General features: G+C 36.8%; 1 protein-coding gene across 1 annotated transcript in view; it reads left to right on the top strand.

Annotated features, from left to right (window-relative positions):
• The window catches only part of Cfap47 (cilia and flagella associated protein 47), a 446,261-nt gene that overhangs the window by 188,419 nt on the left and 232,415 nt on the right, over positions 1–25,427 (top strand). The window contains exons 33-35 of the mRNA XM_060374666.1: positions 140–329; positions 19,142–19,236; positions 19,512–19,628. Coding sequence (XP_060230649.1) covers positions 140–329; positions 19,142–19,236; positions 19,512–19,628 — 402 coding nt within the window. The remainder of the gene's footprint in view (positions 1–139; positions 330–19,141; positions 19,237–19,511; positions 19,629–25,427) is intronic.

Genomic DNA, 25,427 nt, shown 5'->3' with positions numbered 1-25,427 from the left:
TTCTCTTATTCCTGAGAAGGTACATTTAGCCAGAAAACACTAGTGTCTTCTCTTATTTATGTACCTTGGATAATTAACTTCTCAAAGGTGAATTTATTTTCCATCTGATTCTATTAACTATGTTTTTTTAAAATTCCAGGTTATGATTCTATATCGGGTGACACCACATTGCTACAATTCTACAAACATGTGTGGAGATAACATATCAAAAATCAATCCTTGTTTTGCATCCAGCAACATATATTCTAATTCAGAAATGATTCTACTTAGTTGGTTGAATACAAATTATGAAAGTCATCGGCATATTGTATGGAAGAATAACAAAAGTGGTATGATTTTTTTCATTAAACATTTATAACTTACAGTGAAAATTGTTACGAAAAGAGCTATGAAATCTCACTTAGAATCCATAGACTCTAGACTGCTTACATAGTTTATTCTGTGTTGTATAAGAGAGACATAATTTCATAATATTTAAGGTAAGATAGTAAGAAATTCTTTTTATTATATTTAGGAGGTGAAATGATGAACTTCATGAAGAAGTATTTAGAAATTTGAATATTAAAGACACCCCTCTTACCCTAGCATATCAGGCCTCATTAAGACTGTCTGCATTGTTTTCCTCTGTGGCCTGGTAAGGCTGCTCCTCCATCAGGGGGAGGTGATCAAAGGGCCATCCACTGAGCTCATATCTGAGATAACTCCTGTTCCCCTTACTAGAGAACCCATTTGGAGACTAAGTTGCCCTGGGCTACATCTGTGCAGGGGTTCTAGGTTATCTTCATGAATGGTCCTTCGTTGGAGTTTCAGTCTCAGAAAAGACTCCTGTGCCCAGATTTCTTGGTTTTGTTGCTCTACTTGTGGAGCTCCAGACCCCTCCAGGTCTTTCTATCTCCCCCTTCTTTCTTAAGATTCCTGGCACTTTGCCCAAAATTTGGTGAGTCTCAGCATCTGCTTTAATACCCTGCTGGGTAGAGTCTTTCAGATGCTCCTGTCCTGTTTCCTGTTTTCTCCTTCTTACAATGCCCATCCCATTTGTCTTTCTGAGTGAGGATTGATCATCTTATGCAGGGTCTTCCTTCTTGCTTAGCTTCTTTAGGTGTACAGATTTTAGTATGTTTATCTTTTATTATAGGTCTAATATCCACTTATAAGTGAGTGTGTACCATGTGTGTATTTCTGCTTCTGGGATACCTCACTCAGGATGATCTTTCCTAGATCCCACCTGTTGCCTGCAAATTTCATGACTTTTTTTTTTAATTGCGGAGTAGTATTCCATTGTATAAATGTACCACAGTTTCTGTATCCATTCCTCAATTAAGGGACATCTAGGGAAGGGGCATTGGGGGGAGAGGGAGAGAGGGTAGGATTGTTTGGGTACAAGGGAGGGGGCTACATCTGGAATAAAAAGTGAATAAATTGTAATAAATAAAAAATTTAAAAATTAAAAAAATAAAGACACCCCTTTTATTGTTCCTGGCACTTTCAGTTATGTAAAATATTAAACTTAGAGTATATTTTGTTTGTGAGGATTATATTGTTCATCACTTTGTAAATACAATGTTTCATGAATTCTTTAGTGAATAGGTCATGATAGGCTTATACACAAACATACACAAATGGTTCCCAATAAATAGCTACATTGAATTCTATACTAAAAAGCTAAAATTCCTTTTACAAAGTTCTAATTGCTTTTTTTCCCCCTTTGTCCTAAGCATTGACTATATTGACTGTAGTTTTTATGGATATCTGGTTTTAGTTTTAAATCACCTCCTTTCCTCTGGGAACATGCAGAGTTTCTATGCTTAGAGTAGAACTTTGTTAATATTCAGCTCTTGAAGTTCCAGCTAGGCCCCAGAACTAAGTGAAAGATTTTGGAGCTTGGCTTTTAATACTATATTGAATTGTGTTGTCTCATAAATTGAAGGCCTTATTGCCTAATCATCTCTCCAAAACTGCATAAGGTTCAGTCTGTTTCTCTCTTGTTCTTTTTTTCTCATTATATATTTTATTCAATTTACATCCTTGTAGCCTTTTCCCTCCTCCTCTCCTAGTCTCTTCCTCCCTCCTCTCCTTTTCCTCAGAAAATGGGAGCTACCTTTTTCATCCATCCCAGCTCATCAAGTTACATCAGTACTGAATGTTCTCTTCACCTGTGGCCTGTCAAGGCAGTCCAGCCCAGGGGAAGGTGATCTAAAAGCTGGCAAGTGAATCCCTGTCCTATGCAGTTTCCACTTCCCACACTTGAAGCCGATGCTGCCCATCTGCTACAGCTTTGTGGGAGGCTTTGGTTCAGTTCATGCATGGTCTTTGGTTGATGCTTCAGCCTCTGCAAACCCCTCTTTTCTCTGGCCCTATTTAGTTGACTCTGTTGTTTTTCTTGTGGAGTTCCTATCACTTCTGTATCTTTTTTTCTTTCTTTCCTCCCTCTATTCCAGAAAACTTCCTATGCATTGACCAGTGTTTGGCTGTGAATCTCAGCATCTGTGTTTGAGTCACTACTGGGTACAGCCTCTCAGGGTAGCTCTGACAGGATCATGTCTGCAATATTAGCAGAGTGGCCTTCATAGTTTCAGGATTAGCATTCTCTGATAGGGTGTATCTTTGGTTGGACCAGGCATCCTTTGGACATTCCCTCAGTCTCTGCCTCTGTCTGTTCTGTCTTCATCTCTGCATATCTGGTAGACAGAGTAAATTTTTGGTTGAGGTTTTGTAGGCTCTTTGGTGTTCTCAGCTCTTTACTAGAAGACTAGTCTAGTTAGAGAATGTCCTCTTCAGTCTCTATGGTCTCTGCTACTAAGAATCAGTGGTTGAATCCTGGCTCCCCATTGTATAATGTGGGCTTCATTGAAAGTACAATCTATTCTTTAAAATTAAATTTTTGTTGTTTGAGTTTGTACCATATTTACATCATTTGCTCTTTTTCTTCCTTCCTGGATGGGAGAAGAGCTCCATAAGGAGAGCAACAGAACCAAGATATCTGGGCCCAGGGGTCTTTTCTGAGACTGACACTCCAAACATTCCCCTATACCCCTCTCCCCTTTTTTTCAGATTCTTAGCATTTTTTCATTGTTATTTTATACACATATGTATATGTGTGTACCTTATGTATATATTTCCTCTATAAATTTTTGATAGAAATTTGTGTTGTGTATATTTTGTTGTTATGAATGAAACCATATTAAACATTTAAAATAAGTAATTTATGAATGTATGCTTTAACTTCTGTGAGATAAATACCTGGCTCTCATATGAAGTCAAATATTATTACAAAATAGCATAATTAAAATGTGATATGGTTGTCAAAAACAAAATTGAATCATTTAATGCCACAAAAAATATAAGTTCATTTAGTATAATGAATAATAGAACTGGTAAACTAATTCTATTTTAGATAATTTTAAGATATGTTTAACAGTTTTACTGAGAATAAATCATTAAAACATATAATAAAAAATAAAGCACTTCCTCCTTTCTTTACCTAAAGGCATTCTTTTTTAATTCTATTTTTTTATTTTTTATATTAATTAGAATTAATTCACTTTGTAACCCAGCTGTAGCCCCCTTCCTCATTCTCTCCAAATCCCATCCTCTATTCCTCCTCTCTTTAATGCCCCTCTCTAAGTCCACTGATAGGGGAGGTCTTCCTCCCCTTCCATCTGACCCTAGCCTATCAGGTCTCATCAGGACTGGCTGCATTGTCCTCCTCTGTGGCCTGGTAAGGCTGTTCTCCCCTCAGGGGGAGGTGATCAAAGAGCCAGCCACTGAGTTCATGTCAGAGACGTTTCCTGTTACCTTTATTAGGGAATTGACTTGGATACTGAACTGCCATGGGTTACATCTGGGTGGGAATTCTAGGTTATCTCCATGCATGGTCCTTGGTTGGAGTGTCAGTCTCAGAAAAGACCCTTGGGCCCAGATATCTTGGTTCTGTTGCTCTCCTTATGGAGCTCTTCTCCCATCCAGGTCTTTTTATCTCAGTTTTACTGAGAATAAATCATTAAATCATGTAACAAAAAAAAAAAATAAGCACTTCCTCCTACCCTTACCCAAAACCATTCTTAAGCAGTATCAATCCATAGTTGCTGTTGTTTGATAAGTTAGTTCTTACCAAAGCAATTCCAAAGTTATGATGGATGGGGAAAACAAAGAAACAAACAAAACCACATTTGTACCAGTGTCTCCTGCAGGTACAAGCAACCCAATTAAAAATGAGTACAGAGAATTTTCAACAGAGGAATATTTAATGGCAGATAAACACTTAAAGGAATGCTCAGCACCCTTAGTCATTTGGGAAATGCAAATCAAAACCACTCTGAGATTTCACCTCATATACATTAGAATGGCTAATTCCAAAATCTCGAAGGATGATGGTTGCTAGGGAGGTGGTAAAGAAAAGGGAACCCTCCTCCATTGCTTGTAGGAATGTAACCATGTACAAACACTTTGGAAATTAATCTGTCACTTTCTGAGAAAATTAAGAATAGTGCTACCTCAATATCCAGCTATACCCCTCCTAGGCATATACCCAAAAGATGCCTCACCATTGAGTAAGGACATTTGCTCAACTATGTCCATAGCAGAGACAACCCTTGTACCCCTTAATAGGGAACCCAATTGGAAACTGAGCAGCCTATGGGCTTCCTTTGAACAGTGAGTCTAGGTGTTCTCCATGCATGGTTCTTGGTTGGGCCCAGGTTTTTTGGCACTGTTGTTTTCCTTGCAGAATTCCTGTCCCCTCCAGGTCTTTCTATCTCCATCTACTTCCATAGGTATCCTGGCACTCTGCCCAAAGTTTGGCTATGAGTCTCAGTATCTCCCTCAATACCATAGTGGATAGAGTCTTTCAGAGGCCATCTGTGGAAGGCTCCTGCTCTGTTCCTTGTCTTCTCCTCCTTCCAATGTTTGCCCTTCTGAATGAGGTTTAAGCATCTTCCCTACAGTTCTCCTTGTTGTTGAGGTTTTTACCTCTTCTTAACATTGTCCTAGAAAACATTTGTGCTTCTCCTTACCCATAGACTTTCTTGAACAACATCAGTCCATGATTGCTGTTGTTGGACAACTTAATTTTTACTAAAGCAATTCCAAAGTTACGGTGGATTGGGAAAACAAAGAAACACAGAAAACCACATTTGTACTAGTGTTTTCTGCGAGTACAAATAGCCCTGGGGAGAAAAACCAAACCAAACCAAACCAAAAAGCAACAACAAAAAACAGCCCCTACACTTAAAATAAGCAAAAGATAGACAAACAGCTTTTTTTTCCTTAAACACTGAATATGCTAATTGCAGGGAAATTCGTAGCGGTACAGATATTTTGAGGAAGAAATGATATGATAAACATGATATATTCTTTTTAGATATAACTTGAAGCCAGTAAAATGTAGGGTTGTTAGCTATCTAGTGAAAGCCAAATATACAGCAACAAGAAAGCATGAATCTCATACAGACCATCTTTGGATGTTGGATGAGGAAAAAATTCACAATTAAGTTTAAATGTAGGAAATAGAATATATGCCCAAAGAGCAAGACCCGATCCATGGATGGATCCATCTTGAGAAAACCTAACTTCATTGGAAGAGAGTCTGAATTGAGAATCCCTGTGACAGAATTTTCTTTTCAAATGCAATCACCTAGGGAAATGTTTCTTCAGGGTCACCATGGAAGACATACAACGGCCTATGGCATTGTAGTCCAGTGGAGGAGCAGGCTATATCTCTAATTGGCACAGAAATCAGCACTATTCTCTTTGTTGCACTGTCTTATTAAGGATGAACGTTGAAAGGTTCATTTAGTCTTGCTTCATGCTTTCAGAGAGCTACTGAGACTGAGCAATATATGGAAAGGTTAGGAGGCTTATAAGGAGGCCTTAAGAAGTCATTGCATGAGACTGAAGACAAAGCCTAGGTTTCAACAGAGCTCATATTTAAGAGATTGCCTGAGTCTCAGAAGAAACTTGATCCTTACACATTTGAAAATTGTTAGATGTTAAAGACTAATTATTTTTCATGTTGGACTGAATGCATTTTGTATTATGAAACAGTTATATAACTTGGAGTCAAAACGTAGAAGGTAGTGACTTAAATGTCATTATGATTGGGTGACAAGTTGACAAGAGGTGGAGATATGATGTTTGTTGTTGATTGTCAGCTTGACGGAGCCTAAAATCATCTAGGAAATATCTTTGTGGACACAGCTTTGAAGAATTATCTAGATTAGGTTAATTACTGTAAGAAAAAAATCTTGTATCACTGTTCCATACACTAGGATAAAAACTACTTTTTCTATTCATAGCTAGAGAATGGACAGTGAAAAAAGAGATGGGATCAAAAGTGGAATGATCCCTTCTTGCTCTTTCTGGTTTTCTCTCAGTTGCCTCAGCAAAGGTCCTGCTTTCTGAAGGCAGCAGTCTCTTGTAATCCTTAAAAACAACAAACCAACCAAACACACACACAGCTCTTGCATCTGAGAGAAGAAGGGATAGTTTAGTCAGCAGTCCAATATGAGTGGCCAGGGCCTGAGGATAGATTTAGGTTCAGATTTAATATTCCAATATTGTAATAGTTTAATTGGATTTTTATAGTATCAGAACAAAGAAAGCCAAAAATAAAAGCATTTTTCAAATACATCAGTGAAACCATCGAGTGTGTGGGTTACCACAAAGTGTAGAAAACTCTGCTTTAGGCTATCCATTTTTCCACTGGCTGTGATACTGGTCACATGTCCAGGATGAAATGCAAGAGTACAGGGACTTTTATTATAAGGCACAAAAATATACATTCCCCTTATTTCACTTATTCAACCTACCATACCCTATAATGGTTCTCATTAAATCTAGCAGTCTAACACTGTCACAAACTCAGTAGGCTTAACAGTGTACTATTAATCTAAAAACTCATGAAGACCTAGGTAATTTCCTATCTTGTAATGGTATGTGGTCAGAAATAGCTACCAGTGGACTTTTCTACCTGAACAACTGCATTTTGATCTGCCATTCATATCTGATTAAATGTAGTCATGTTATTTCAATGTGTTGTGATTTTGGTTACATGCTGAAGCAATTAACTCTGTTCACAAATGTTTTGTGTAAACTGTCTTTATGTATTACCTCTGTATTCTAAGGGGAAAAAAAGAATAAGACCGGTGGTCACTGATAAAGTTATACAACACAATATACCTGATTTTTAAAATTCTTTATGAATTACACTTTATTCAGTTTGTATCCCCCCTGTGGTTCTCTCCCTCCTCCCCTCCCAATCTCTCCCTTCCTCAACCCTCTGCATGCATGCCCCTCCCCAAGTTCACTGATAGGGAAAGTCTTCTTTTCCTTCCTTCTGATCCTAGTAAATTAGATCTCATCAGGAGTGGCTGCATTGTCTTCTTCTGTGGCCTGGTAATGCTGCTTCTCCCTCACAGGAAGGTAATTAAAGAGCAGGCCAATCAATATACCTGATTTTTATCAGTACTATAATGTTGAATAGATGTCCATGTCTCTTCTAAAAAAAACAATTTTATAACAGTTAAAAAATCAATACCCACAGCATTGCCAGCAACTTTAGCAACTGTGCATTTAAGCTTCATTTGTACTTTTAATCCAAGAAAACATTGCATTGTTTTTTCTCTCACTTTGTTCTTTTATTTATTAAATGAGAAAACAATGTTTTCAAAAAAATAAAAAAGGGTGAAATCATGGTGAGAACTAGTAGTCATTGTTTTCTGATTTTGGACTTCAGATGCAATATGATAAACCACCACCTGTTTATGCTCTCATTCCCTTCTTACAGTGATGTACTGCATCTCCATCTCCTAGAACTGCACAAAATTATTCATCTCTTATTGCTTTTTTCAGGAATATTGTTGCATCAAGGAGTCCATTAATGGCTACAGCTTGTCAGGGTTACATTTTACTGAAAATATTTAGAGATATTAGTGAGCTTGAAATAAATGCTAAACACTGACTTCTTCAGGATAAACTGATATTGAGTGAATGAAATTTATCTCCATCACTAACTGACTGATCCATTGTTAGTGTCAATGTCTAGCAGGTTGTTATTATCAGATGAAATATTCCACTGCTTACAGTTTATAGAAAAATTAAAAAATACTTTTATTGAAAAGTCTGGCTTACAGGATTGATTTAAGTTTCTCTCCATTTAGTTTGGTGTTGGCTATAGGCTTGCTGTGTATTGTCTTTGCTATGTTTATGTATGTGCCTTATATCCCTGATCTCTGCAAGACTTAAAACATGAATGGGTGTTGGATTTTGTCAAATGCTTTTTCCGAATCTAAGGAGATGATCATGTGGTTTTTCTCCTTCAGTTTGTTTATATGGTGGATTACATTGATGTATTTCCTTATATTGAACCACACCTACATGCCTGGGATAAAGCCTACTTGGTCATGGTAGATGACATCTGTTATGTGTCCTTGGATTTGGTTTGGAATTATTTTATTGAGTATTTTTGCATAAAAGTTCATAACAGAGATAGGTCTGAAGTTCTCTCTCTCTCTCTCTGGATTGGTCTTTGTGGTTTTTTTGTTTGTTTGTTTGATTTTGTTTTAGGTATAAAGGTGGCTGTGGCTTCCTAGAATGAGTTTAATAATGTTCTTTCCATTTCTATTTTGTCGAATAGTTTGAAGAGAATTGGTGCTAGCTCTTCTTTGAAGGTCTAGTAGAATTCTACTCTGAAAACATCTGGCCCTGGGCTTTTTTGGAAGGGAGATTTTGATGAGTGCTTCTATTTCCTTGGGGGATATAAGACTATTAAACTATTTACCTGATCTTTATTTCTTTTTTCCCTTTATTTATGTTGTATTTATTACAATGTATTCATTTTGTATACCAGCTGTAGCGCCCTCCATCATCCCCTCCAAATACTTCCCTCCCTCTCTTTTCCTCCCATGTCCCTTAACAATCCCACTGATAGGGAGGTACTCCTCTGCTTCCAACTGACTCTACCCTATGAGGTCTCTCTCACTGTGGCCTGCTAAGGCTGTCCTCAACTCAGGGGGTGGCTGCTCAAAGAAACAGCCACTCAATTCATTTCAGAGACAGCCTCTGTTCCCCTTCCTAGGGAGCCCATTTGGAGACTGAGCTGCCATGGTCTGCATCTGTGCTGGGGTTCTAGGTTATCTCCATGCATGCTCCTTGGTTTTTAATATCAGTCTCATAAAAGACCTCTGTGTCCAGATTTTTTGGATTTTGTAGAAATCCAGTCACTTTGACTCTTTCTATCTCCCCCTTCTTTCTAAATATTACCAGCACTCTGTTCAAAATTTGACTATGAGTCTCAGAATCTGCTTTAATATCCTGCTGGGTAGAGTCTTTCAGAGACTGTCTGTGGTAAGCTCCTTTCTTGCTCCTTGTTTTTACCCTTTTCCAATGTCTCTCTGGTTTGACTTTCTGAGTGAGTATTGAACAACTTACCCAGGGTCCTTTTTCTTGCTTATCTTCTTTCAGTATATAGATTTTAGTGTATATACCATGCATGTATTTCTGCTTTTAGGATATCTCACTCAGGATGATCTTTTTTACTTCCCACTAGCTGCCTACAAATTTCATGATTTCCTTGTTTTTAATTGCTGACTAGTATTCCATTGTGTACATGTACCACAATTTCTGTATCCATTCCTCAGTTGTGGGATATCTGGTTTGTTTCTAGATTGTGGCTATTAGGAATAAAGCTGCTACAAACATTGTTGAGCAAATGTCCTTGTTGCATAATTGAGTATCTTTAGTATATAAGCATAGGAGTGGTATTGCTGGATTTGAGAAAGCATTATTTCTCTGAGAAAGCACCAAAATGATTTCCAAAGTGGTTGTAAAGTTTACATTCCAACAAGCAATGGAGGAGGGTTCACCATTCTCCACATCCTCTCCAGCATGTGTTCTCACATGAGTTTTTGAACTTAGCCTTTCTGATGGGTGTAAGGTGAAATCTCAGGGTCGTTTTTATTTGCAGTTCCCTGACTACTAAGGATATTCAATAGTTTTTAAATGTTTCTCTGCCATTCATTCCTCTACTGAAAATTCTTTGTTTAGTTCTATACCTCATTTTTTAATTGGATTACTTGATTTTTTTGCTTTTTAACTTCTTGTGTTTTTTATATATTCTGGATAGCTATAGGGTTGGGAAAGATCCTTTCCCAATCTGTAGGCTGTCGTTTTGTTCAGAAAACAGTGTCCTTTTTATTTAGAGAAACTTTTCAGTTTCATGAGGTCCCATTTATTGATTGTTGATCTTAGAGTCTGAGCTGTTGGTGTTCTGTTCAAGAAGTTGTCTCCTGTGCCAATGAGTTCAAGGCTCTTCCCCAATTTTTTTCCAACATACTTAATGTATCTGGTTTTATGTTGAGGTCTCTGATACACTTGGAATTTAGTTTTGTGCAAGGTAATAAGTATGGATCTATTCACATTTTTCTACATATAGATAACCAGTTAGACCAGCACCATGAATGGAAGATGCTATCTTTTTTCCATTGTATGGTTTTGACACTCTTGTCAAAAATCAGATGTTCCTAAGTGTGTGGGTTTTTATTTGGGTCTTCTATTCAATTCTGTTGATCCACCAGTCTGTTTCTATGCCAGTACCATGCAGTTTTTATTACTGTTGCTCTATAGTACAGCTTGAGATAAGGGATGTCTATACCTCCAGAAGATCTTTTATTACAGAAGATTATTTTAACAGTTCTGAGTTTCTTGTTATTCCATATGAAGTTGAGAAATTTTCTTTCATGATCTGTTGGTAACTTGATGGGAGTTACATTGAATCTGTATATTGCTTTTGGTAAGATATCCATTTTTATTATTTTAATCCTACCAAGCCATGAGCATGGGTGGACTTTCCATCTTCTGATATGTTCTTAAATTTCTTTCTTTAGAGATTTGAATTTTTTTCATACAAATTTTGACTTCCTTGGTTAGAGTTACAACAAGGTACTTTACATCCTTTGTGACTATTGTGAAGGGTGTTGTTGCTCTAAGTTCTTTCTCAGCCTATGTCTTTTGTATACGGAGGGGAGGCTTAAGATTTTTTTGAGTTAATTTTGTATCCAGCCACTTTGCTGAAAGGGTTTATCAGCTGAGGGAGATCTCTGACTGAATTTTTGGGGTCTCTCATGTATACTATCATATCATCCACAAATAGTATTGATGCTTTGACTTCTTCCTTTCCAAACTGAATCCTCTTGATCTCCATTAATTGTCTTATTGCTCTATCAAGGACTTAAAGAACTATGTTAAAGAAATATGGAGTGGGCAGCCTTGCCTTGTCCCTGATTTCAGTAGGATTGATTTAAGTTTCTCTCCATATAGTTTGATGTTGGCTACAGGATTACTGTATATTGCCTTTACTATGTTTAGGTAAGTGCCTTGTATCCCTTACATCTCCAGGATTTTAAACATAAATGAATGTTGGATTTTATCAAATATTTTTAACACCTAAGGAGATTATCATATTTTTTCAATTTTTTATATATTGTGGATTATATTGATGGATTTCCATATATTGAACCACACCTGCATACTTGGGATGAAGACTACATGGAAATGGTAATGGTATATTTTTTATGTTTTTGGATTATGTTTGCAAGGATTTTGTTGAGTATGTTTGCATCAATGTTCATAAGGTAGACTGACCTGACATTCTCCTTCTTTGTTGGGTCTTTGTGAGGTTTAGGTATCAAAGTGACTGTGGCTCCATAAAATAAGTTTGGTAATGTTCCTTCTCTTTCTATTTTGTGGAATAGTGTTGTATTTAGTAATTAATATTTACTAATAATTTCTTTTAGTAAAGCTGCTGTTAATCCTAAATCACCATACAGAGACTGGATTTATTTAGTTAACCTAGAACACAATGCTGGGCAATAGCTACTCCCTCTTAAACCTCCAAGGCCTCATAGTTTCCTAACATTTAAATTTTACCCATTATACTTGCTTTTTGTGAAATCTTAGGTTTGGTTCATGCTCCACTTCCTCCAAGATCTCTCCTCCAGCTCTGCTTTCCTAGCTCTCCTCTAGCCCTTTCTCCTCCCACTCATTCCCTGCCCTCTGGCTCCTCCCACTCATCTTCTGCCCTATGGCTCCTCACATCACTCAACATTGTGGCTAGTTGCTTTATTTTGGCCTGTTTACACAAAGTTGAGACAGGATGCTTAGAAAAAGTATCACAATGCAATATCCGAATTGAAACCAGAGAGTGTGTGTGGGGTGGATAAATCAGCATTTGAATGAACAAGGGTAAGGTGTATACATTTTAAAAGAACATTATACCAACAGAATAGATTGAAGAGTATTGGTGTTAGCTCTTCTTTGAAGGTATGTTAGAATTGTACATTGAAACCATCTGGCCCTAGGCTTTTTTGGATATAAGAATTTTGATGACTGCTTCTATTTCCTTAGGGGATATATGGCTATTTAGTTTTTTTTACCTGGTCTTGATTCAGCTTTGGTAACTGATATCAATCAAGAAAATAGTCCATTTCATTTAGATTTTCAAATTCTGTGGCGTTTAGGCTTTTGAAGTTAGACGTATTGATTGTTTAGATTTCTTCAGTGTCTGTCATTATGCCCCCATTTTCATTTCTGATTTTGCTGATTTGGATATTTTCTCTCTGCCTTTTAGTTAGTTTTGCTAAGGGTTTGTCTATATTGCTGTTTTTTGTTTGTTTGTTTGTTTTAAAGAACCAATTCTTGGTCTCAATGAATCTTTTAATTGTTTTCTTTGTTTCCAATTCTTTGATTTCAGCTCTGAGTGTGAATATTTCCAATCATCATCTCCTCTTAGGTGTGTCTACTTCTTCTTTTTTTTAGGGGGGGTGAGACTTCCATGTGTGCCTTTAAGATGCTTGTATGAGATGTCTCCAACTTCTTTCTGTAGGCGCTTGGTGCTATGAACTTTCCTAATAGCTCTGCTTTCATTGTGTCCTATAGGTTTGGGTAAGTTGTACCTTCATTTTCATTGATTTTTAGGAAGTCTCTAATTTCTTTTTTTATTTTTTTCCCTGACCAAGCTGTCATTGAGTAGAGTTGTTTAGTTTCCATGTGTATGCAGGATTTTGTTTTTTCTGTTGATGTAGAGGTCTAGTTTTAAGGCTTCGTGGTCTGATAGGATACAAGAGATTATTTCGATATTCCCGTAACTCTTGAATCTTGCTTTGTGCCTGACTATATGGTCAATTTTTAAAAAGGCATCATGAGGTGCTAAAAAGAAGGTATACTCTTTTGTGTTTGGGTGTAAAGTTCTGTAGACATATTAGGTCCATTTGATTTAGGAACTTTCTAAGTGTCATTATTTTCCTATTTAGCTTCTGTCTAGATGATCTGTCCTTTGGTGAGAATAGAGTGTTGAAGTCTCCCACTATTAAGGTATCGGGATCAATGTGTGATTTAAGCTTTAGTAATGTTTCATTTACAAATCTAAGTGCTATGTATTTGGGGCACAGATGTTCAGAACTATGGTGTTCTCCTGGTGGATTATTCCTTTGATGAGAATGAAGTGCTACTCTTCATCATTTTTTAATAATTTGGGTTGAAAATCTAATTTGTTACATATATTAGGATAGCTACCCCAGATTGTTTTCTGAGTTCGTTTGCTTGCAAAACAGTTTTCCAGCCCTCTGTTCTGAGGTAGTGTTTATCTTTGTTGCAGATGTGTGTTTCTTCGGTGGAGCAGTATGTTGGATCCTGTTTCCTCAACCATTCTGTTAATGTGTGTCTTTTTATTGGAATGTTGTGTTCATTGATGTTGATAGATAATAGTGACCAATGAATGTTAGTTCCTTTTATTGTGAAGGTGGTGATATGCTTGTTTTCTTTTAATTCTTTGTTGTGAGGTTACTTATATCCTGTGTTTACTTGGGTATAGTTGTTTTCATTGGATTTAAGTTTTCCTTCTAACTTCTGTAGGGCTGGGTTGCTGTGTAGGTATTGTTTAAGTTTAGTTTTGTCATGTAATATTTTCTTTTCTTCATCTATGTTAATTGAAAGCTTTGCTGGGTATAGTAGCATGTGTTGGCATCTGGGGTCTCATAGAGACTGCATGACATCTGTACAGGTCCTTCTAGCTTTCATAGCTCCTGTTGAAAAGTCTGGTGTGATTCTGATAGGTCTGCCTTTATATATTACTTAGCTTTTCTTCCCTTGTTACTTTTAAAATTTTTTCTTTGCTCTGTAGATTGTGTTTTGACTACTATGTGATGGAAAGGGTTTTCTTTAGTGTTTTGTAGACTTCTTGAATGTTTATGGACATCCCTCTTTTTAGGTTGGAAAATTTTCTTCAATGATTTTCTTGAAAATATTCTCTGGACCTTGGAGACTGGAATCTTTTTTTTTTTTTTGTCTATTCATATTATTCTTATATTTCGTCAGGGACAAAGCAAGGCTTCCCACTCTCCATTACTCTTCAACATAGTACTTGAAATCCTAGCTGAAACAATAAGACAACTAAAGGAGACCAAGGTGATACAAATCAGAAAGGAAAAAGTCAAAGTATCACTATTTGCAGATGATATGATTGTATACATGAGTGACCACAAAAATTCAAACAGAGAACTCCTTCAGCTAGTAAACACCTTCGCAAAGAGGCTGGTATAATATTAACTCAAAAAAAATCAGTAGCCCTCCTGTATATGAAATACAAATGGGCTGAGAAAGGAATTAGGTAAACTACTTCAAGTCTCTGAAAAAAAAAATTGAAGAAGATATCAGAAGATGGAAAGAACTCACATGCTCATGGATTGGTAGGATAAACATAGGGAAAATAGCCATGTTGCCAAAAACAATCTACAGATTCAATGCAGTTCCCATCAAAATACCAACACAAATCTTTGCAGACATTGAAAGAACAATTCTTATCTTCATATGGAAAAACAAAAAACACAGATTTTCCAAAACAATCCTCTTCTGTTCTACAAATCATCTGGAAGTATCTCTATCCCTTATCTCAAGCTGTACTATGAAACAATAGTAATAAAAACTGCATGGTACTAGCATAGTAACAGAATGGTAGATCAATGGAATAGAATAGAAAACCCAGAAATAAACCCATGCACCTAAGGATAATTTATTTTTGACTGAGAAACCAAAAGCATACACTAGAAAAAAGACAGTATCTTCAACAAATGGTGCTGGACTAACTAAATGATAACAGATCCATATTTATCAGCCTTCATAAAAGTAAAGTCCAAGTGGATCAAAGACTCAACTTAAAATCAGACAGTCTAAATCTGTCAGAAGGAAAAGTGGGAAAGAGCCTTATACTCATTGGCCCAGGAGACACCTTCCTGAACAGAACACCAACAGCACACATTCTAAGATCAACAATCAATAAAAGGACTTCATGAAACTGAAAATCTTCTGTAAAGCAAAGGGCACTGCCATTAGAACAAAACTGTAGCCTACAGACAGGGAAAGAATTTTCACCAACCCTAAATATGACACGGGATTAATATCCAAAATATATAAAGAATTCAAGAAGTTGAAAAGCAACAAATCAAGTAATCCAATTAAAAATTGGGTACGGAGCTAAAAAGAGAATTATCAATAGAGGAATATTAAATGGCAGAGAAACACTTAAGGAAATTATCAATGTCCTTAGTCATCAGGGACATGCAAATCAAAACGACCTTGAGATTTCAAATTATACCCATCAGAATGGCTAAGATAAAAAACCCAAGTGACCACACATGCTGGAGAGGATGTGGAGAAAAGTGAAGCCTCCTCCATTGCTGGTGCAAATGTAACCTTGTACAACCACGTTGGAAAACAATTGGGCTCTTTCTCAGACAATGAGGAATAGTGCTTCCTCAAGATCGAGCTATACTACTTCTAGACATACATCCAAAATATGTTCAAGGAAACAACAAGGACATTTGCTCAACCATATTCTCTAGCAGCTTTATTTGTAATAGCCAGAATATGGAAAGAACCCAGATGTCCCTCAACTAAGAAATGGGTACAAAACTTGTGGTACATTTACACAATGGAAAATACTCAGCAATTAAAAACAAGGAAATCATGAGATTTGCAGGCAAATGGTGGCAAATAGGAGAGATTATCCTGAGTGAGGGATCCCAGAAGCAGAAATACACACATGGTATATATTTACTTATAAGTGGATATTATACCTATAATATAGGATGAACATACTAAAATCTGTACACCTAAAGAAGCCAAGCAAGAAGGAGGACCCTGGGTAACATGATCAATCCTTAACCAGAAAGGCAAATGGGATGGACATCTGAAGAGGGAGAAAACAGGGAACAGGATAAAAGCCTACTACAGAGGACCTCTGAAAGACTCTACCAAGCAGGGTATCAAAGCAGATGCTGAGGCTCATAGCCAAATTTTGGGCAGAGTACAGGGAATCTTACGAAAGAAGGGGGAGATGGAAAGACCTGGACAGGACAGGAGCTCCACGAGGACAGCAACAGAACTAAGAAACCTAGGCTCAGGGGCCTTTTCAGAGACTGATACTCTAACCAAGGACCATGGATGGAGATAATCTAGAACCCCTGCACAGTTGTAGCCCATGTCAGCTCAGTATCCAAGTGGGTACCATAGCAAGAGGAATAAGAACTGTCTCTGACTGAACTCAGTGGCTGCTTCTTGATCACCTCCCCCTGAGGGAGGAGCAGCCTTACCACATAGGAAGACAATGTAGCCAGTCCTGATGAGTCCTGATAAGCTAGAGTCAGATGGAAAGGGAGGAAGACCTCCCCTATCAGTGGAATTGGAGAGGGCCATGGCAGGAAGTGAAGGAAGGAGAGTGAGATTTTGAGGGAATGAGTGAGGGGGCTATAGCTTCAGATAAAAAGTGAATAAACTGTACTCAATATAAAAAATAAAAAAATTAAGAAATGCTCATAAAAGAGAAAAACCTGACTTGTAAATTAGGAAAATTACTTTTATCAAATACTGCCCCGCCCCACAGGGAATTCAACGGGTACCTGAGGAGGGGCAAATGAATGAGAGAACAAAAGACGCAAAGAAGGAGAGCATGTATAAGATCCTATCAAGCTCTCGTTTTTTTTTTTTGTTTGTTTGTTTGTTTTTGTTTTTTTAATTTTTCACACAACTTTATAGGGAGAAGGCAGGAAGGGAAAATGCGTCAGCAGGGTAGTTTATGGTACAAGAGATAGCAGGGTGGTTTATGATGCAAAATACCGCAAGAATGCTAAGAGAGATACCACAAGAATGTTAGCTAAGATATCTCAAGATGCTCTAGCCTAATGAGCAGATGTCTCACAAGTTCCTGGAACATAAATCTCTCACCCATGACCTTAAAAGTCCTGGTGCAGCTGTTGGTAACTTTCCACTAGCTGGCTTCGGGTCCCGACAAAATACCATAAACCATATGCACATACAATGATAATAACTATGTGAAATCCCCTATGTGACAATTAGCTTGATTTTAAGAGATATTGCAGGAGGTACATGTAAACGAAATTTCCACACTCATTTAATATGAATATAATTTTATTTGGCAGTTATACTTAAAGCTGGAAAAGTGAAAAATATATTGTATAATTTTTATTTGTTCTGTATTTGGTTGAAGATTTCTGTTAATGTGCGTTTCCAAGAACAACTTTATAGGGCATAATGCTACAAAAATCTTACCAAAATATTTCATACTGAAGTTGCAATGAAAAAGTAAAGGTTTCTGTAAAGTATTTTGGGTATCTGTGGTCCAAGGGAAAACTAAATGTTGTTCTTTCAAGTGTAATCTTGTTCTGGTTTGTGGAAATAACACACACTTGTCCTGAACATATCTTTTGTCATTTCTTCTTCAAAGTAAATAAGAATGAATGAGGGAATTGGAAGGTGTCTCTGATACTTACTCTTATCCCACTTGATTTAAAATAAGAGTACATATATATATATATATATATATATATATATATGTATAATGTGTATATATATATTTCTATGAAGAATATTTGCGAGTTTTGAAAGTATAAAATAAGGAAAATATATATTCAACAGTAGCTCTAAGTTCTGTGTACTCTCTTCACCACCAAAATTTGGATAGCTTTTCAGATACATGCCCAGTATCCAGATAATTTCACTTGTTCCAGTTTTATTTATATTAATCCCTTTGTAATTTGAGTAATTTGAGAGTTCTTGTTATTATTTTTCTATCTCCTGTTATTTTTCATAGTCTAGTTTTGATTTCTTCAAGACATAAATCTATACCTTCTAAATATCTGACTTGTGGAAGAATTTCTTTAACAAATAAACCTCAGTAGTCTTCCATGTTGCTCATTATTGGTGAAACATTTGAACATAGTAATTAAAAATGATGTGTATAGAAGGGTGTGGTGACATGTCTGAAGTCCCAGCACTTCACTGGTAGAAGCAGTAGAATCAGACTTCAAAGTCATCTTCCTCCTCATAGATAGGCTAAGGATACCCTAGGTTATATGAGGATCTTTCTAAAAAGAATTAAAAAAGGAAAGATGAGTAATGGCAAAATATGAGGGGTTTTTTTTGTTTTTGTTTTTGTTTTTTTGTACATGAAATAGTGTTTTTCAGAGTGACACATGTAGCAGTAAGGTACAACATGCAGTTGATTTTAAGTCATATGAAGATATTTCATAGTGTTTTTGTTTTATTTTTGTTGCTATGATAGAATACTTTGACTAAAAGCAACTTAGGGATAAAGAAGATTTATATCAGCTTTTAATACTGAGTTATAGTCTACATTGTAGGGAAGACAACTTGAGAACTTCAAACAGCTACTCACATTACATCTGTAGGCAAGAGCTGAAAGAAATGTGTACATTCATACCCTGCTCATTTTTTTTCACTCAAACATAGCTCAGCACTCTATCAAGAGATTGCTATTTGCTATAATTGACCAGTTGTTTCTACTTCATTTAATACAATTAAGATAGTACCACTTGCATACATATTCCCATTAGCCAATCCAGTAGAGACAGTCTCCTGTTGAGACTGTTCCCAGGTAACTCTAGTTGTATTAGGTTGCCAAAGATAACTATCATACTTAATTATTCATGAAAATCGTATATTTAAATTACGATTTTCGTATAACATTGAAATATAGATTTCTTTGTTTTTCAAATTGCTGTAAATATATTTCAATAATTAAAATATTATTATATTTTTCCTTTATTCAAAATAGGTGTTCCTTCTGAGAAATGGATAGTAAATTTTGACACAGACCTTTTTGATGGCCTTGTTTTTGCTACACAGCTTGCAGCATACTGCCCATTTTTGGTAAGCATTGTTTCATTGTCCAATGGTAGTCTTCTGTCTGAGAAAAGTTAGTGATTAAGTTTTGAAGTTTATTTCCTATAAACTGCTTTTTTAAATATCTTATTTCTGACTCAAAAACATGAATGCTATTACATTTTCGTTTATTCTTAGATGCTGACTGCAATATTTTGTTTCAGATGCTAAAATCCAAATGATCCTTTGTTGTACTACCAAGAAAACCTACACTCACCTGTTGTTATTCCATTAATTAAAGCTCTCTTTGCTTTAATTTCCAGATTGAGTCTCATTTTATAAATATGTATACACAACCAAAATATCCTGAACAGTGTTTGCACAATTGCTTGATTATTATTAATAGTTTTTGTGAAATTGGCTTTGATTTCAGCATACAGGTGAGTACTTTTATATCACAGATACTTTAAAAAGTTTATATAATTGATTCATTTACTCATTTATAATATCCCTGCACTTACACATTTTAAATCTAAATTGAATCATATTTTCATGGGTTGAACAATGAAAATTCAAATTTGACTCTCAATAAATGCTCTGGTTATCTAAAATTTAATTATGGCACTTGATTTTGACAGCAAAGATGAACAATTAAGCTAGATTTGTCACTAAATTTTTGCTAGCTTTTTTCTTTTCTTTTCTTTTTTATTCAATTTATATCCCCCCATAAGCCCCTCCCTCCTCCCCTCCAGATCCCATGCTCCCCTCCCTTTCTGCATACATGCCACTCCCCAAGTCCACTGATAGGGGAGGTTCTCCTCTCCTTTCTGATCCTAGTCTATCAGTTCACATCAAAAGTGGCTGCATTATCCTCTACTGTGGCCTGGTAAGGCTGCTCCCCCCTCAGGGGGAGGGGGTCAAAGAGCAGGCCAGTCAGATTATGTCAGAGGCAGTCCCTCTTCCCATTGCTATGTAACCCACTTGGACACTGAACTGCCATGGGCTACATCTGTGCAGGGGTTCTAGGTTATCTCCATGAATAGTCCTTGGTTGGAGTATGAGTCTCTGGGAAGTTCTCTGTGTTCAAATTTTCTTGTTCTGTTGCTCTCCTTGTGGAGACCCTGTCCTCTCCATCTCTTACTATTTCCCACTTCTTACATAAAATTCCATTCATTCTGCCCAACAGTTGACCATCAGGCTCAGTATCTGCTTTGATAGTCTGTAGGGCAGAGGATTTCAGAGGCCCTCTGTGGTAGGTTCCTAGTTTGTTTCCTGTTTTCTCCTTCTAGTTTTCAGAAGCCCTCTGTAGAAGGTTCCTAGGTTGTTTCCTGTTTTCTTCTTCTTCTGATATCCATCCTCTTTGTCTTTCAGGATGGGGATTGACCGTTTTCGTTAGTTCTCTTTCTTGCTTAGTTTCTTTAGATGCACAGATTTTAGTGGGTTTGGCCTATGTTGTATGTCTATATGAGTGATTATATACCCTGTGTGTCTTTTTGCTTCTGGGACAACTCACTCAGGATGATCTTTTCCAGGTCCCAACATTTACCTGCAAACTTCATGATTTCCTTATTTTTCATTGCTGAGTAATTCTCCATTGTATAGATGTACCACAGTTTCTGCATCCATTCTTCAGTTGAGGGGCATCTGGGCTGTTTCCAGCTTCTGTCTATTACAAATAAAGCTGCTACAAACATGACTGAGCAAATGTCCTTTTTGTGTACTTGAGCCTTTGTTGGATATATGCCCAGGAGTGGTATGGCTGGATCTTGGGGAAGCACAATTCCTAGTTGTCTGAGAAAGCGCCAGATTGATTCCAGAGTGGTTGTACAAGTTTACATTCCCACCAGCAGTGGAGAAGGGTTCCCCTTTCTCCACAACCTCTCCAGCATGTGTTGTCACTTGAGTTTTTGATCTTGGCCATTCTGATGGGTGTAAGGTGAAATCTCAGGGTTGTTTTGATTTGCATTTCCCTAATGGCTAGTGAGGTTGAGCATTTCTTTAAGTGCTTCTCTGCCATTTGATATTCCTCTCCAGAGAATTCTCTGTTTAGCTCTGTTCACCAATTTTTAAGTGGATTACTTGGTTTGCTGCTTTTCAACTTCTTTAGTTCTTTATATATACTGGATATGAGTCCTCTATCAGATAAAGGGTTGGTGAAGATTCTTTCTTAATCTGTAGGCAGTTGCTTTGTTTTGATGACGGTCTCCTTTGCTTTGCAGAAGCTTTGCAGTTTCATGAGGTCCCATTTATTGATTGTTGCACTTAGAGGCTGTGCTGTTGCTGTTCTGTTCAGGAAGTTTTTTCCTGTACCAATGAGTTCTAGGGTATTCCCCACATTTTTTCTCTAGCCGATTTAATGTGTCTGGTTCTATGTTGAGGTCTTTGATCCACTTGGACTTCAGTTTTGTGCAGGGTGATAAGTATGGATCTATTTTCATATTTCTACATGTAGACATCCAGTTGGACCAGCACCATTTGTTGAAGTTGCTATCTTTTTTCCATTGTATGGTTTTGGCATCTTTGTCAAAGATCAGGTGTCCATAGGTGTGTGGGTTTATTTCTGGGTCCTCTGTTTTGTTCCACTTATCCACCATTCTGTTTCTATGCCAGTACCATGCAGGTTTCATTACTGTTGCTCTATAATACAACTTAAGATCAGGGATGGAGATACCTCCAGAAGATCTTTTATTGTAGAGGATTGTTTTAGCAATTCTGGGGTTCTCGTTATTCCATATGAAGTTGAGAATTTTTCTTTCCAGGTCTGTAAAGAATTGTGTTGGGAATTTGATGGGAATTGCATTGAATCTGTAGATTGCTTTTGGTAAGATGGCCATTTTTATTATGTTAATCCTGCCAAGCCATGAGCATGGGAGATCTTTCCATCTTCTAATATCTTCTAATTCTTTCTTCAGAGACTTGAAATTTTTTTCATACAAGTCTTTGACTTCCTTGGTTAGGGTTACTCAGAGGTACCTTATGTCATTTGTGGCTATTGTGAAGGGTGTTGTTTCTCTAATTTCTTTCTCAGCCATTTTGTCTTTTGTATTCAGGAGAGCTACTGATTTTTTTGAGTTAATTTTGTATCTGGCCACTTTGCTGAAGGTGTTTATCAGCTGTAGGAGTTCCCTGGTAGATTTTTGGGGGTCACTCACATATACTATCATATCATCTGCAAGTAGTGATAATTTGACTTCTTCCTTTCCAATTTGAATTCCCTTGATCTCCTTCAACTGTCTAATTGCTCTAGCAAGGACTTACAAAACTATGTTGAAGAGATATGGAGAGAGTGGGCAGCCTTGTCTTGTCCCTGATTTCAGTGGGATTGCTTTAAGTTTCTCTCCATTCAGTTGGATATTGGCTATAGGTTTGCTGTATATCCTCTTTACTATGCTTAGATATGTGCCGTGTATCCCTGATCTCTCCAATACTTTAAACATGAATGGATGTTGGATTTTTTCAATTGCTTTTTCAGCATCTAAGTATATTATCATGTGGTTTTTTTCTTTCAGTTTGTTAATATGGTGGATCACATAGATGGATTTCCATATATTGAACCACCCCTGCATACCTGGGATGAAGCCTACTTGGTCATAGTGGATGTTATCTTTGATGTGTTCTTGTATTTGATTTGCGAGTATTTTGTTGAGTATTTTTGCATCAATGTCCATAAGGGAGATTGGCCTGAAGTTTTCTTTTTCTGTTCGGTCTTTGTGAGGTTTACGTACCAAGGTGACTGTGGCTTCATAGAATGAGTTTGGTAATGTTCCTTCTGTTTTGATTTTTGGAATAGTTTGAAGAGTACTGGAGTTAGCTGTTTTTTGAATGTCTGGTAGAATTCTGTACTGAAACCATCAGGTCCTGGAATTTTTTTGGATGGGAGACTTTTGATGACTGCTTCTATTTCCTTGGGGGATATAGGACAATTTAATTGATTTACCTGGTCCTGATTTAGCTTTGGTAAGTGGAATCGATCAAGAAAATTGTCCATTTTATCTAAATTTTCAAATTTTGTTGAGTATAGACTTTTGAAGTAAGTCCTAATTATTGTTTGAATTTCCTCAGTGTCTGTAATTATGTCCCCCTTTTCATTTCTGATTTTGTTGATTTGGATGGTGTCTCTCTGCCTTTTAGTTAGCTTGGCTAAGGGTTTGTCTATCTTGTGGATTTTCTCAAAGAACCAGCTCTTGGTTTCATTGATTCTTTGAATTTTTTTTTATTTCTAATTGATTGATTTCAGCCCTGAGTTTGATTATTTCCAGCAGTCTACTCCTTTTTGGTGTGTCTGCTTCTTCTTTTTCTAGGGTTTTTAAGTGAGCCATTAAGTTGCCTGAATGCACTGTCTCAAATTTCTTCTTGAAGGCACTTAGTGCTATGAACTTTCCTCTTAGCACTGCCTTCATTGTGTCCCACAAGTTTGGGTATGTTGTGTCTTTGTTTTCATTGACTTCTAGGAAGATTTTAATTTCTTTCTTTATTTCTTCCCTGACCCAGCTGTCTTTTAGTAGCAAGTTGTTCAGTTTCCATGTATGTGTAGGCCTTTTGCTATTTCTGTTGTTATTGAGGTCCAGCTTTATTCCATGGTGATCAGACAGGATACAAGGGATTATTTCAATCTTCATGTATCTGTTGAGGCTTGCTTTGTGACCAACTATGTGATCTATTTTGGAGGAGCTTCCATGAGGTGCTGAGAAGAAGGTAAATTCTTTTGTGTTTGGGTGTAAGGTTCTGTAAATGTCTGTTAGGTCCATTTGATTCATGACCTCTGTTAGAGATATTGTTTCTTTGTTTAATTTCTGTTTAGTTGACCTGTCCTTTGTTGAGAGTCGGGTGTTGAAGTCTCCCACTATTAGTGTGTGGGGATCTATGTGTGGTTTAAGTTTTATCAATGTTTCTTTCACAAATCTGGGTGCCCTTGTATTTGGAGCATAGATGTTCAGGATTGTGATGTCTTCTTGGTGGAATTTTCCCTTGATGAGTATGAAGTGTCCTTCCCCATCTCTTTTGATTAATTTTGGTTGAAAGTCTATTTTATCAGATATTAGAATGATCAGATTATTAGAATGGCTACTCCTGCTTGCTTCTTGCATCCATTTGCTTGGAAAGCCATCTTCCATCACTTTACCTTCAGGTAATGTCTATCTTTGTGACTTAGGTGTGTTTCTTGTATACAACAGATTGCTGGGTTTTGTTTAAGCATCCATTCTGTTAGTCTGTGTCTTTTTATTGGAAAATTAAGTCCATTGATATTGAGAGAAATTAATGACCAGTGGCTGTTAAATCCTTTGACTTTGATGTTGGCTGTGTTCATATGGTTGTGTGCTTGGTTGCTTTTTGTTTTACTGTAGTGGGGTTATTTATTTCCTGTGTTTTCTTGGATGTAGCTAGTTTTCTTGGGTTGTATTTTCCCTTCTAGTGTCTTCTGTAATGCTGGATTTGTTTGTAGGTATTGTTGAAGTTTGTTTTTGTCATTGAATATCTTGTTTTCTCTCTCTATGAGGACTGCGAGTTGTAGCCTGGGCTGACATCTGTGTTCTCTTAGGGTCTGCATGATCTCCGTACAGGCCCTTCTGGCTTTCAGAGTCTCTGTTGAAAAGTCAAGTGTGATTCTAATGGGTTTGCCATTATATGTTACTTGGCCTTTTTGTCTTGCAGCTTTTAGTATTTTTTCTTTGTTCTGTATACTTAAAGTTTTGATTAGTATGTGGCGGGAGGATTTTCTTTTCTCGTCTAATTTATTGGGTGTTCTATAAGCCTCTTGTATTCTTATTGGCCTCTCCTTTAAGTTGGGGAAATTTTCTTCAATGAATTGTTGAAGATATTTTCTGGGCCTTGGTGCAGGGAATCTTCTTTTTCCTCTATTCCTATTATTCTTAGGTTTTGTCTTTTTATGTTGTCTTCAATTTCTTGGACGGTCTGTGTCAGGAATTTTTTAGATTTATCATTTTCTTTGACAGATACATCCATTTCTTCCATTGTATCTTCCACACCTGAGATTCTTTCTTCCATTTCTTGTAGTCTATTGGTTATGCTAACCTCTGTAGTTCCTGCTTTCTTCCCTAAGTTCTTTCTCTCCACAATTTCTTCCATTTGTGTTTTTTTTTTTTTAATTTTTCCAATTCCATCTTCAGGTTTTAAGCTATTTTGTTGGTTTCCTTCACCTCTCTGACTGTATTTTCATGCTTTTCCGTCAATTCCTTCATCTGTTTGTTTGAACAATCCACGGTTTATTTTATTTCATT

This window comes from Meriones unguiculatus, chromosome X, assembly GCF_030254825.1.
Source record: "Meriones unguiculatus strain TT.TT164.6M chromosome X, Bangor_MerUng_6.1, whole genome shotgun sequence".
NCBI lineage: Eukaryota > Metazoa > Chordata > Mammalia > Rodentia > Muridae > Meriones > Meriones unguiculatus.
This window is presented reverse-complemented; position numbering and strand designations above follow the sequence as displayed.